Source organism: Engraulis encrasicolus, chromosome 21, assembly GCF_034702125.1.
Source record: "Engraulis encrasicolus isolate BLACKSEA-1 chromosome 21, IST_EnEncr_1.0, whole genome shotgun sequence".
Taxonomy (NCBI): domain Eukaryota; kingdom Metazoa; phylum Chordata; class Actinopteri; order Clupeiformes; family Engraulidae; genus Engraulis; species Engraulis encrasicolus.
This window is the reverse complement of record NC_085877.1, coordinates 4,742,709-4,757,708: the sequence shown is the minus strand read 5'-3', so window position 1 is coordinate 4,757,708 and position 15,000 is coordinate 4,742,709. Positions and strand designations below refer to the sequence as shown.

At 44.2% G+C, this 15,000-nt stretch overlaps 1 protein-coding gene across 6 annotated transcripts in view; it reads right to left on the bottom strand.

The window, feature by feature from the left end:
* Nucleotides 1-15,000, bottom strand: part of LOC134437752 (multiple C2 and transmembrane domain-containing protein 1-like) — a 232,122-nt gene that overhangs the window by 38,311 nt on the left and 178,811 nt on the right. For all 6 annotated transcript variants that reach the window (XM_063187276.1, XM_063187278.1, XM_063187277.1 and 3 more), the window contains one exon: nucleotides 2,253-2,309. In XM_063187276.1, the coding sequence (XP_063043346.1) occupies nucleotides 2,253-2,309 (57 nt within the window). The remainder of the gene's footprint in view (nucleotides 1-2,252; nucleotides 2,310-15,000) is intronic.

Here is a 15,000-nt window from a genome sequence, read left to right as displayed (position 1 = left end):
GAGGAATGAGCGGGTAAATCAACCCTGAGCAGATTGGGATGAGGGGGGATTTTCTTCAACTCCAATTGCCGTTCTGTCATCACCAGGAGAGCGCACGGAATGTGAACCAAACGTCTCCTTCCAGCGGGGTGGGAACTTTAATCAATGTGGACAGGGAGCTGAATTTGCTTTTCTAAACCTCTGACCTCAAACTCGCACTCTTTTATATTCACAGGGCTTAGGGCAAGGCTGGGTTTCAATAACACGGATGACGAAACTGAGAAAAAAAAATGGTAGGGCCCTATATAATTTTCCAGGGATCAAGTTGCTTTTTTATGAAAAATTGCTTGCTCGTTCAATTATCACGGTAAAAATGCTCCATTTGCAACGGCTAAAAGGCCCTCATTTGTCGGAGTTACGCAAAATAAACGAGGCTAGGACATTGAGGCGATTGTAAAGTTAACACGATTAGGATCAAATTTGCACTACAGGTAAAGCTTGGTTAAAGTCCACTTTCTAGAACAAACAAGCACCCGCAACACCACGGCCCGGGTTACAAGGGGTAGGGGGTTCCCTAAGGGGTGGGCTAGTTTAACATGGCAAAAGCGTTTGGTGTTCATTTAATCATTTGCCCAGGTGGTACTAATGAAAACGTAACAACAAACAGAGGGAGCAGCGATTTAAATTTTATTAACGCCAAGATCAAGGCGGAACGGCTACAACAGTAACATATCCCTGTCAATTACCAGTGATTAAAATCTTCATGAGACGCCCCCCCTACAATATCCGCCTGAATCCTCATTAAGAACAAAAGATAGAGACACCTGTTCCTGAAAGAGAACAATGCCATCGCAACGGGGAGAAGCCGAATTGCATTTGTAGCGCAACCTCTTTCCCCCCTCCAGTATTGTGGTTCTCTGCCGAGTCCCTGGTGCTCTACCCCCTGACTCCCCCCCTCTTTGCCCAGGGCGTTAGTTTTTCGCTCAGGAATGACTTCGCTTCCACCTTGACTCTGCACTCCTTTGAGAGCTTGCCACGAATCCAACCAGCCGAAGGAGAGAGAAAAAAACAAACTGCCAGGACTACAAAGCAACACGGCAGAACATCTTCATCATCCACAGCCAGCGAGACCTCAGTCCTCCTCGCACATCTCAGGCAGACATTTCTGGTCTATGGTGGGGAGAGGGGTGGGTGAGTGGGTGAGTGGGTGGGTGAAGGGGTGTTTGTGAAGCGATGTGCAGACACACATTCAGCCTTTCTTTCATTCTGTCTTTTTTTTCTCTCTCCTCGCCTTTCTTTCTTCCTTTCTGCTCTCTGTTCGGTGCCTGTCTAATGAGCATTACCCCCATGGCCATTTGAATACAATTAATTGCACTTCAAAGTCCCAGAGAAATATCAGAGGCTCGACACTCGAGGCCCGCAGGCTGCCTTATTTATGAGTGTGCGATTCACCTTTATTCTGAAAGCAACAACTCAATCACTGGGGCTAGCAGGGGCGGCAAGACAGGCTGGAGCTTCACACACAGGAATAGAGAGAGAGAGAGAGAGAGAGAGAGAGAGAGAGAGAGAGAGAGAGAGAGAGACAGAGAAAGATAGAGAGAGACAGAGAGAGAGAGAGAGAGAGAGAGAGAGAGAGAGAGAGAGAGAGAGAGAGAGAGAGAGAGAGAGAGAGAAAGAGAGAGAGTGCAACAGAGGGGTACTGTTTGAGAGATAGAGGAAAAGGAGGAGAGGGAAAGGGTGCAGACAGAGAGAGAGAGAGAGAGAGTGAGAGTGTGTGTGAGAGAGAGAGAGAGAGAGAGAGAGAGAGAGAGAGAGAGAGAGAGAGAGAGAGAGAGAGAGAGAGAGAGAGAGAGAGAGGGAGGGAGGGAGGAAGAAGAGCACTAGCCAGCAGACATTACTCTGCACTTTGAGGTGTGGGGGAGCAGCAGCCCCACTCGATCCCAAACATGAAAGAGCTCTTCAGATGTCAAGACGAGGGGAGAGAGCCATCCTGACAGTGGGGAATGAGCAAAGCAGACTGAGACGAGACCCATAAGAGTGTTCATCAGCGTGGAAAACACACACACACACACACACACACACACACACACACACACACACACGCTCGCGCACACACACGCACACACACACACACACACAGGACAAATGCTCCTCACAGACTTGTTAAGAACGTACAGCTGCAAAGAACGTCTGCTAGTTACTTATTTTTTTGGGTGTGCATGAATGTTTGGGGTTTAATTGTGGTGGTCCATGCACATACAGTAAATAGTTACCTTGTCATCTTTGTCAAAGTCTTCATCGTCATCCTCCAGTAGGTCCTCCACCATTTGCTAGAAAGACAGAGAGAAAGACAAAACAGGCACAGAAGGGTTTTCTTTTTAGGTACATGTGAATAACCAAATGTGTAGCGTTTAGTGTAGTTGGGTTACTGGTTATGTCATTGCATTTATTAGTCTTAATGTTGGCTATGGTCAGCGATGGTACATGCTGCTGCCTTCATAACTTGTTGAATTTTTTTTATTTTTTTTTAGGCATCCTACAATTCCAGCCTTGTTTTTCTTTTCCTTTTCCATTCTTTATTGTTCCTTTTGTTTTAAAGATATAGACAGTGTATTTTGGTTGCTGTCTATAGGCTACACTGTGTTTTTGCACCCTTGGGTGCCACCCACTATCATGTGATCCACCTGCAGCTTGTGACCTCTCACCTCCCCTTTGATAAGATGCACCCCTGTCTTTGTTCTGAGTACCACGCACTGATGAAGGCTTGATAGCCGAAACACGTTTGCTTTTTGGACATGGTGGTAATATAAATAAATAATGAGACGCAGTTTGTGAGTGCAGATTTTTCTTCCTTAGCGTTTAGTGTAGTACCATCACCTTTTCTAAGTGATGGAACTGGACAGATTTGATTAGAGTCGGCACTTATGGCTATTGACAAAAATGTACCTATTCCACCAAAGATCGCTTCTTATTTTCAAAAAGGACCATTAGGCCCTATACTATTGGCATTAGAAACAAATGTATCAAAAATCAAAATTAACTTCCGACAATATACCGGAAAAATTCAACACTTAGAGAGTGCTCTGGGGCCAACTACACTCTCCACTTGGTAACTACAAAATTCCACAAGCTATACTGTAGGATTTTGGGGATCGGTATATCACCAAATTTGCTGGCAAGCAGCATTTTAAATGTGGCAGTGATGAACCCATTCTGCCCAAGTCTGATTTGTCTACTTAGCAAAAATACAAATTGCCACTAACACTGGAAGATTCACACACTTTGCTGAATTTTATTTTCGTTATCGAGAAAAGATGTTACAGTTAATGCAGCTAATGTTAGCTAATGTAACACTAACTCTGATTGGCTTTTGAGAATTGCACAAGCTTTGTTTTAAAAAGTTAAATATTTCAGATGTACTGTAGTGTGGAGTTGGACAGTGTTCTTGTGAGACTTAAAACGCTTTGTAAGCAGATAAATGCTCTGCCACAGCAGCCCACTTTCTACAAATGATCGTCTTTGTTGTCTAAAGTAGAATACAGACACGGGCTGCAGTCACGTTTGTCCAGCCAATTAGCATCTATATAAACATGGCTGGCATGTAACCTATGCAACATACACACAATTAGCATTAATTAATACTAGTCTGCGCTGAGCAGCATTATTACACATCACTAACACAGTTTGGCTGTCACTGGGGAAGCCCATATCATGACTGTATCCACATATATGCTCACCAGTCACCTCGTATTATGCAAATGAAACCATGTATTTGTCAACCCATTTATCCCGCGCTCAGCTAAAATGGCTTTCACTTACATGTTTGAATACACTTAATGCACCGTTTAGCCTACAATTTGCTCCAGGAATAATTTGAAATGGAAAAAAAAATGAAGGATACATTTTCCATCAAAATGAGGCTGCCATCCACTAGCATGGCTTCCCCAGCAGACTCTATAACCTGCTGTTGAAGTATATATTTGAAAGTATTATTTTATATCTTTCACAATTTATCCATTCTTTGGGGAGGATATGGAGCCGATAAAGACAAGCAACGTCCTATCTGACCTCTGCTGGTCCCAGGGACCACCCAGGTAGTGAGTAATATGATATCTCTTATGACCATATCTCCTGATAACACAGATAGCCCATGAAGACATCACATATTTTAGAAACGTTTACCATGTTAATTTAGTTTCTTGATGAATTTGTTTTACAAAACCAAGGACGTGGTACGACGTTTTTTCTGAAAGATTAAGTTCAAAGTCATTATTACTATCTTCAGCAAGTTTATGAGTTGACATTGAGTAAAACTTTCTCTAATTAACATTGGCCTGGACAGGCGCTTTTCCGAGTGAAGGGTCTCTTTGTTTAGAAGTGCAACACTTACTTACAACAGAATACATTGCCACTTCCAGTAAAACTTGTTATATCACTGCTGCACACCCCTGCTCTGTGCTTTATTACGTGGCAACACAGCCACAGCGCTCTGAAACCTCCTCTGCTGAGCAAAGGAAGTTAATGGTAATTACCTAAAAAGTGTTTAGCATATTAAAGTTTGGTGCGAGTTTCTTTCATCTCGCTATCTGATTAACTCGAGAGGGAAACAGAGAGAGAAAGGAGGCAAACACACAAAGTCACATTTCCCAGGGCGCTCGCTCACAGTCGAACTCCTTCTTGTGCAGAAGCCAGAAGAAAAAGTCTCAAATACTTTAGCAAACTTCCCACGCAGTCCTTGAGATGATTCAGAAAAAAACGGAAGAAGACAGGGTCATATCTGTTTTTTTCGCAGGTGCTCAAGAGACCTGTCTTTCCACTCACACATGACTCAAGCCAGCGCGCATTCATCTGCGTAACAAGGTCAGGGTCACAGCCATTAAAATGCACATTGAAAAGAAATTATTTTTTTTTTCAAACCGTGAATTACTACTCCTACAATAAAGTATCTATTTACTTCGGCCTAGCCCCATAAATAATAGCTTTGGCAATGCTGCTAGCTAGCATTTATAAACTTTGGGCCAAAGATGGCTTTTTTTTCCCGCGCATCTTTTTTTTTTGTTCCATTTAATAAGGAGGTGAAAAAGTATGTCTGGCGTACACTGTAAGCTTCTTATGTAAATGGAAGCTTCCTGCTGAGACAAAAAGCGGGGTTTGGGGACAGCTGAATGAGTGAGCGTGTGTATGTAAATGGGGTCACCGCGAGAGATGCTACCAGCAAATAGCCAAACAAGCGCACACAAACACACACCACTCCACTGTGCACAGTCAACAACAGGGGATTACAATGGGGAATTGGTGGCTGCTGACACCGGAGAAGAAAAGGTACGGATATCGATGCACAATGGCCAGACAGGACCTGGGGGCAGCTACCGTACACGGGCGGCAGACGGACGTCATTGGGACAGTTCTCTTGTCTGTAACTTTGCGTCAAGGTTCTTCCGGGTCTTTACATAGATATATTAATAGCTTTGCTGAAAAAGCCCACCCCACGCCGCCCCGCCCCTCTTCCCACCCCACCCCACCCCTGGGTCCTCCCACTCTGCTGAAAATCCATCTACCCCAGCCTGCAGCACACCTGGTGAGAGTCATTGTGATGGCAATGCCCTTGATGGCTAATTCGGGGTGTGTTCCGCTAATCAGCGGAGGCAATACCATTGTACCAGGTACAGTATGCTGCTGTGGGACAGTGTGCGTGTGTGTGTGTGCGTGTGTGCGTGTGTGTGTGTGTGTGTGTGTGTGTGTGTGTGTGTGTGTGTGTGTGTGTGTGTGTGTGTGTGTGTGTGTGTGTGTTTTGAGTATAGTTGTGATACCGTTGACCCACCTGACTAAGGTGAAACACTTTCAATTGAAAAAGACATCAGTGAAGTACTACATGAGAAGTGGGGCATATTGCTTATGTTCCAGTTAATAAAAAATACAGTAGCTTCACAACATTTGTACATTCCTCCAGCTAAAAGTGTGTGTGTGTGTGTGTGTGTGTGTGTGTGTGTGTGTGCGTGCGTGCGTGCGTGCGTGCGTGCGTGCGTGCGTGCGTGCGTGCGTGCGTGCGTGCGTGCGTGCGTGCGTGCGTGTGTGTGCGTGTGCATGTGTTCGTGCACGTGTATGTTTGTACTGTGTGTGCCTGCGTGCCTGCGTGTCTGTGTGTGAAACACCACATACAGATGATACACCAGCTCCGCGTTCCACTGCAATACACCCACTGGAGGTACAAACACACGCACGCACGCACACAGACACGCTCACACGCGCACACACCAAAAATCAAGAAGGCAAGCTAGCAGCAAGAGCAGGGGCATATCCCGTTAACAGCAGCAGCTGCATGGCAGCGTGAGTGTTACCGTGATCAGGGCCGCGATCAGCTTAGGCCGAGCCCAAGACAAAGGCATCCGAAAGGGACCCCCCACTCAATGCATTCAATGTACTGAGGACCCAGTTCTGGGCCCCGCATTGCCCTGGGTTCCGGGACGACTGACCCCTTTGCCCCCCTCGCCGTCGACTTCCCTAAGTGTGATCGTGAGCGTGAGGCTCTCCTGCAGCGTAGCTGGAGGTGGAACACACACCTCAGCAGCAGCAGCAGCAGCAGCAGCCGCGGCGGAGCGCTAGCAAGGTCGTTAGCGCACAAAACAACAACAGGTACAAAAGTTCACAGGGCTCGCCTGGCAGCCAGAACAATCGGCGGCTTCAAAAACCCGCTGCTGCCGAACAAACAGCATAAGCAAACACAACAGCTATAGAATGTTTCTTTTTTTCTTTTATTTTTCTTTCTTTCTTTTTTTGCCAGAGTCAAGGTTGGGCATAGTGGAGGTGGTTGGAAAAAAATAGGAGCGGGGGAGTGAGAGTAAGGGGAATGGGAATGTGTGGGGGCACGTTTAGTGTTTCAATGGTGACATGACCTTCATGATTTTTGTCACCTGTCATGAGAGGCATCTGGTCATGAGATGCATTTGACAGAGAAGAGGAGGAAGGATGAGGAGGAGGAGAGAGAGATGGGGGAGACAGAGAGAGAGAGAGAGAGAGAGAGAGAGAGAGAGAGAGAGAGAGAGAGAGAGAGAGAGAGAGAGAGAGAGAGAGAGAGAGAGAGAGAAACTGACAGACAGACAGACAGACAGACAAAGACAGACAGACACAGACAGAGAACAAAATGGGAGCACACCCACCCAGGAAGAGCTTTAGAACAGCCGTCTTCTACCCCATTTCAACCCTTGTTGTATTTTGCTTCCGCATTCATCTCTACTTTTCTGTCAGGAAAAACCTTTTCACTTTTCCACACTTTGCCCCAGTTCAGTTCATTCCAGCAGCAGCATCAGCAGCCGCACGACAGCCAGTGGTCTCCAGCAGGAGGTGTGGTGCAGGCTAAACGCTGGGGCAAACCAAGACCATACTTTATCTGCAGCTCAGAATGGGACATAGAGGCAGAGGCAGAGGCCCTCGGGCTCTGTGCACCATCTCTAGCTCTCCTCTCTCTATCTCTCTCTCTCTCTTTCATTCTTTCTCTCCCATACTGTCTCTTTTTCTATCTACGTCTATGCTTTTCTCCATCTTTCTCTCTCTCTATCTCTATGCCTCTCTCTCTCTCTCTCTCTCTCTCTCTCTCTCTCTCTCTCTCTCTCTCTCTCTCTCTCTCTCTCTCTCCTTCTCAGCCTGTGTGAGTGACACCAGCAGAGGTGGCTGACAGGCCCTCAGTTCCTCCAGCAGTGCTCCTCCGTCCTCCATCCTTTATTTATGAAGCCTCCCTGACAACTACCACATTTCCCCACTTGTTTTTTTTTCATTCTATTTTTTTTCCAGTAACTCTCACAAGGCAGAACAAACAAGCAAGACCAACTCGAACCAGACTAAACAATGGTGAAGACGAGCCTTTGTTTCACAGCACTGTTTTTGGTGCTGCATGTGCAGAAAGGGCAACAGAGCTAAAAGACAGTAAGTGTCTCAGCAGATGTGCTTCAGAAGTGGTTACAGAGAACACCGCGGCGCAGATTCAGATATTGTCCGTGAGTGTTGCGTAATTATTTGTCCGCTATTTGCCTAATAGACGTGTCTGTCCGATCTGCCCCAAAATTCTGTAGGCTATAGCAACAAGGAGATCATGCTGCTACAGCAGGACTGCACAGAGTTCAGGCCCAAGTTCTGTCTGTCTCCCCATATACTCGCGAGGACAAGACAATAGACTATGCCGTTTGGCAGCGTGCCGGGTAATTGGATTTCCTGACTGCTCCAAGTCAGATTACAAAGCCAGTCAATATTTGGAGTGGGACAGAAATGACTGTTTCAGATACACTCTTATTTCAACACACGGGTAGTCAAATTATCTATCGATTCCTAGGAAAAAAAAGAAATAAGAAAAGAAAAAAAACATTTGAATGGGAAAGGAACATAAACAGATGTTAGCCTCTGTGGACCTCCATTAAATTCTCTTGTCTACGTCCAAGAACTGTTTTTACCACCGAGTCGTTATATCGCTAATATTGATTGTTGTAGCGTTAGCAGAACATTTGCACGGCCTTCGCGGTAAGGACAGAGTGGGGGCTCGCAGGAAAAAAATGACCAATATCATTCCCCTGCAGCCTGTTACTATGGCGCATGGAGGAAGTTATGATCAGTTCTGTCGGCGTTAATTTGGTTCTAAAATAGTGCAGAGAGCTGGAATCTGTCCCTGTGCAGTGGTAGCAGAGCAGGTCTTGCAGTAAGGTCGCCATCTCATCCGCCAATTCCACTGCCAGATAATATGAAGTTGTGAGGGAAATATCAGCAAAATTCCCTTATTAAATCCCACTCGCTGAGCAATGGGGTGTAATTGCCAACGGTGTGGCTGGCTGGCTGGTTTAACAGAGATGTTTCTCCCGGCATCTTCATGGGCGGGGAGTGACAGCGCATGTGCTATAATTAACACCTTCACCAAACATCTGCCCCGAGCTCTATCCAGACCAGCATGACCCGAGCCAGCCAGCCAGCCAGCCAGCCAGTGCATGCGGGCCCTTGCAGGGGAGAGGCAGGCCCCTGAGGGTCCGGGGCTGTGGAGCAGGCAGCGGGTGCAGGAGGAGTATACGGAGGGGGTGGTGGTGGTGGTGGGTGGAGGATATCCCGGAGGAGGTGCTCACAGCATGGCCCCACCCTCAGGATGCTCCTCACCTCCACTTCACCCACCTCCTGCTGCTCTCACAGGGGCCATGCCTGCATCCCCGCCTCACAAACACAACACAGCTCACATTTATTACAAGAGTTTACATCATGATAATATTGCATATGTATACACAACTTGTACCACATATTTACATGATTGAATACCAATTTCAACCGTATTAGTTAAATCTCACTACTTAACTGTTTTATTAAAACCTGTCATACCCTAAGGCTGCTCCTCCCCTCACTTCCTCCTGCTCTCACAGGGCCAAGCCTGCATGTCCGCCTCACAACACAACACACATAACGTTTAGTAGCAGAGCTCCCACCTCTAAATCAATGTACAGTATAAGTATAAATGACATGACACATATCACATACACAATATACCCTACAGAAAATTAAGTTTCACCATCACTATCATATACATTACATAAACATTTTATATAAATACATTTGAATCCATTACATACACCTACAAATGATTGAAAAATAATTTCGATATCCTTGGTTGCTTTGCTCTTCATAAATTGTTTCACAAAACCTCAGATGACTGATGTACTCCTGTACGCCTACTGTACAATTTGTTTGCTATTGATATAGTACAGTACAGTACAGCGCTTTGTAACTAATTTTTGAAAAGTGCCTCACAAGCATCTTTTTGGGCTTCCCAGCTTCAAGTTCAAACACAAAACAACAGCACATAACAGATGACAAAGCCGAAAACCTTAACATGCGGAACAACTTTGCTCTTGCAGTCACTTTAGAGGAGTCAGCAAGGTCAGGGCAGTGGTAATAATGGTAGTAGACGACGGTGGGAAATATCACCAGAGTAGGAAGACAAACAAACGGATGATACCGTCACAACAATCTCCTCTTAACACAAAGGGGTTGAGGAAAATAACTGGGGATGCTATTGTGGTCACAGTTTAATGATTATTCTACTCTAAAAAAGACAGGCACAAAGTGTATGCATATGGAAAATCCTTGTACGTTGTTTCCTTTTTGTCTCTTTAGGAAAGGGAGTTTGAGAGAGAAAGAGCGAAAGAGAGAGATAAAAGAGAACGAGAGCGAGAGAGAGAAGAGAGAGAAAGAGAAAGAGAGAAAAGAGATTCTTCCATCATGACCAACATCCTAGGCTCTTAGGAAAACCGCAGCCTTCCGGATTCTGACCTTTGGCGGAGCACAATGGTTTAATTTTACATGTTGTTTAAGGTAATTAGTGGCAGGAGTGTGTTTCTTTTTCCTCCCCTCTGTCTTCTGCTGAACGAGGAAGCCATGACTGCGGCTTCTGATTCTAGAAACGGTAGAGCGGAGTCCTGTCCTCCAAGATGAACTGCAACCGCGGCAGCTAAGCAACCACAAAGACAGCAGTGTGGCCCACCATGCTATCACAGACACAAAAACAAGCATCTGGGCAAGGCCAATCAACGCAGAGGTCAAAATTGATGATGTCTCTGACTTATGAGGAGGGGTGTGTGTGTGTGTGTGTGTGTGTGTGTGTGTGTGTGTGTGTGTGTGTGTGTGTGTGTGTGTGTGTGTGTGTGTGTGTGTGTGTGTGTGTGTGTGTGTGTGTGTGTGTGTGTGTGTGTGTGTGTGTGTGTGTGTGTGTGCGTGACTGCGCGTGTGTATGCGTGTGAGTGCACAACTGTGCGTGTACGCATATTCAATATGTATGTTTATTTTCATTTATTTTTAAACTCGAAGAATCATTGAGGGCCCAGCCCTCATTTACAATGATGTCGAGTAAAACAAACAATTGCACATATAAAATCATATATAAACAACGAACATACACAATACACCATAAATCATATAAGAGATAAGAATTAAGACAAACTATGAATTAAAACTTATGAGTTAAAACAAGTGCAAGTATGTGATAAAAAACTTCCCAGTGTAACTTTAAAATGTTCTAATGGCACAAAGGCTTGAAGACCCATCCTTAGTTGTAAGTTATTCCAAACTGAAGGTCCACAGACACTAAAAGCTGTTTTACCCAGTTCTGTGCGGGCATAAGGGACCTCCAGTAAAAAATTGCTGCTGCGGGTTTGGTATGGGTTGGAGTGCCAAACTAAAAGAGATGAAATATAAAATGGGAGTTTGCCAGTGAGGGCCTTATAAATAAAAATAAAATAATGCATGTCCCTTCTGTGAGAAAGTGGAGCCCACCCAACTTTATCATATAACAGGCAATGATGTGTACTATATGGATCCCCAGTAATAAAACGAAGAGCTGAATGATAGACAGTGTCAAGTGCCTTCAGATTAGAGAGTGGTGCATGTCTGTAAATAATATCACCATAGTCAAGGGAAGACAGAAAAGTAGCTTCAATTAACTTTTTTCTGCAGAAAACAGGAAAGTGATATTTATTTCTGTGCAGGAAAGATAGCTTTTGTCTGAGCGTAGTGACAAAGACAGTCAGTATGTTTCTTGAATGTGAACTTGTCATCTAGCCAGATTCCCAGGTACTTATAATGTGATACTCTCTCAATAACAGACCCCATCTAAAGTAGATATATTAAAATCATTTTTCATGCCATGCTTAGATCGAGTAAAGGACCATACATTTAGTCTTGCTTACATTAAGTAGAAGCTTAAGACTAATGAAGGCATTTTGTAGGATTTAAAAAGACTGCTGCAATTTCTCCAAGGCTAGCTGTACAGAATCCGCAACACAATACAAAATTGTATCATCTGCATATAGATGAATAGAGCAGTTGGAAAGGAGAGAAAGTATGCTATTTATGTACATGGTGAAGAGTACCGGACCTAATACTGAAACCTTGTGGGACCCCCTTGGTTATTAGCAGGGGGTCAGATTGAGTATTACCCAATTTTACAGTATGGTGTCTGTTTGAAAGGTAGCCTCTGGAACCCATTTACAGGCACTTGCATTAAAACCAATACCAGGCAGAATTTGTAGAAGCAGAGAATGGTCCACGGTGTCAAATGCTTTGGATAAGTCCACAAAGATGGCAGCACAATGTTTTTTCTTGTCAAGAGAAGTGATAATATCATCCATTACTTTAGTAGCAGCAGTAACTGTACTATGTTTAGGCCTAAAGCCTGATTGGAGAGGGCTCAAAATATTATTGGTATTTAGAAATTCTTTGAGCTGATCATTTACCAACTTCTCTAGTATTTTTGAGAGACACGGTAGCTTGGATATTGGTCGATAGTTGTTAGGGTCAGTCTTATCACCCCCTTGTGCAACGGGGTAATGTGTGCAAATTTCCATAGTGTAGGGACAACTCCAGTGGAAATAGAAAAATTGAAAATGTGCAATAATGGCTCTGCTATTATATATGCCGCAGTGCGAAGAAAAAGGGGATCTAGCTGGTCTTCTCCAGTGGATTTGCGACTATCAATTGCTAAAATAAAGCAGATAGCACTGTATGCTTAGACACAGGATGAAGCCTGAATTCCAGATCATCGTCTCTGACATTGTCTCTGATACGCATATCATGTCCAGCCCTAGGCATAAAGGAATGATTATTGCTATTGTCAAAACTTTGACTGGCTAAAGAAAAAATTTTTATTAAGAGCACCTGCAAATGTACTGATTTGTCTTGTAGTAGACAATCATCAAACTTAATTGAAGAAGGCATAGGTGTAAACAGATTTATTGTTTTTGTAATTTACAGCCTTCCAGAATTTTGCAGGATCTGAGTACGAACTAGAGACAAGGTTAAAAGTAATAGTCAGATTTAGCCTTTCTTACAGATAATGTACATCTGTTCCTGATTTTCCTGAAACTTGTCCAGTCGGAGGCATCCTTGCTCCTCCTTGCTAATGACCAAGCCTTATTTCTTGACTGAAAAAGAGAGGAGAGTTCAGGGGTGAACCATGGGTTTTGTTCTACTTTTTACTCTTATCTTTTTAAAAGGTGCATGTTTGTCAACAATGCAAATAAATGAGTTTGAGAAAAACTGTAGAGCCAAGTCAGCATCAGGAATTTCAGTTGTTAGATGAATGTCACTTTCATAGAGATCATTTAAAAAAGCTTGCTCATTAAAATGTTTCATAGTTCTTTTAACCAAAATGTGAGGCAGTGCTTTGGTTAGAGTGCTGTGCCTAATACAGGCAATGGGACAGTGGTCGCTGACCCCTAAATCAAAAACACCACTTGCGCTAATTTTGTTCATCTTATTTGTAAAAAGTAGATCAATAAGAGATGATTTGCTAAGGTTCTTAGAGTTTGGTCTTGTTGGATCATTAATAAGTTGATCCAAAAATAGACTCGAGAAAACATCTCTAAGATGTTTGGAGGCATCAGTTAGCCAGTCAATATTAAAATCCCCAAGAACTAGAACTTCTGAGTCAGTGAATCTAGATATCAATTCTGCCAGCTGATCTTGGATTTAGAATCAGCTGACGGGGGTCTATAGATCCCAACTATTATGAAGGAGTTGTTATTGGTGCCATAATGAACCTTGAGTGCAATAAATTCAAAGGATTTAGGTTCACTTAAGGAATACAGAAATGTGACAGAAAAATGTGACTTCACGTAAATAGCCACACCCCCACCCCTCCAACCCTGTCAATTCTAATAAATTGTAGCCTGAAAGGTTGACTTCAGAGTCATCAATTTCACTCTTCAGCCAAGTTTCTGATAAAACCAAGATATCAGTGTTAGTTTGAGCAATTAAAATATTTAGGTGGTCCATTTTATCTCGTTGCAATATACTTCTGATATTGAGGTGGATTAACCCAATGCCTTTTCTGTCCTTAAAAACACATGGATTGTCCAAGCGAACAAACGTCAGGGGTAGACTCCAATGGACATGTAGCATTCATGACTTCAGGGCTTAGTCCATTATTGAGAGGGATATCAGGAGAAGAAATAGGAAGGACAGTCTCTGGCAGGGAGATATCATTGCAGATGGGCAGGCTTTGACATTTCCGAGGAGCCATCTGCTGGCCAGAGGAGGTATTTGAATGGGAGGGTGAGCAAGCAGCAGCAGAAACGAAGTGATCTGACATTAAGAAGGGCCATCTGTAGGTGATGAGAGGGGCTACTTATTGCCTGTGTAGTTTGATCCCCAAGTGATACAGCAGGAGAGGGAGAGCTGCAATTATCAGCAGGACCCATAGTAGAGCTGGGTGTGTTTGTGAACTGGATTGGGTCATGCTGTGTTGAATGTCAAGGTGTGCTGAAAGCAATGAAACTGAATAAAGTTGGTGGTTAGCTCTAGTAGGCCCAGTTTGTTTGGATGCACCCCATCAGATCTATATAAAAATGATTTTGGTCCAGAATATATCAAAATTAGCAATAAAATCATGACCAGCTAGATTGCAGAATTGTTTCAACCAGGTATGGAGACTATGCAATCTGCTGAAAACGCTCTGAATTACTGGAGCTAAGTGGGATAGGGCCTGACATTATGCAGCGTTTCCCGAGGCTTTCAACAGTGAGACATAACGTCTCCAGCTCATTCTGTAGCTTCACAGAGTTCCGGGCCATGACGTCATTTGTCCCCACGTGAGCAATGACAGTGTTTACGGAAGAATGTCTGTTCAATAGGGGACGGAATGAGATGAGAGATGTCAACAACCCTTCCTCCCGGGATACAGTACGTGATAGCACTAGGAAATAATCAGATCTCTGACAATCGAATCACCAACAATGAGAATTTCAGGAGGGCATTGAACATCGCGGTTAAAGTGTATAGAGGTGCGAGGAGGAAGTTGTAGACCATCTGGACGCTGAGGGACGCTGTCAGCCGTGGACAACGCCGGTGGTGTTTTGACACGGGCTACACAAGCTAACGACACCAGCATCATTAGCCAACAGAGGCATCGCAGTAGCCCGATGGCTTGACAAGCTATCCGCTGTTGGAGATGTAGAGGCCATGCAATCTGCTGCGGCCATCGTTGGAGAAGAGATTCTGAGCCGC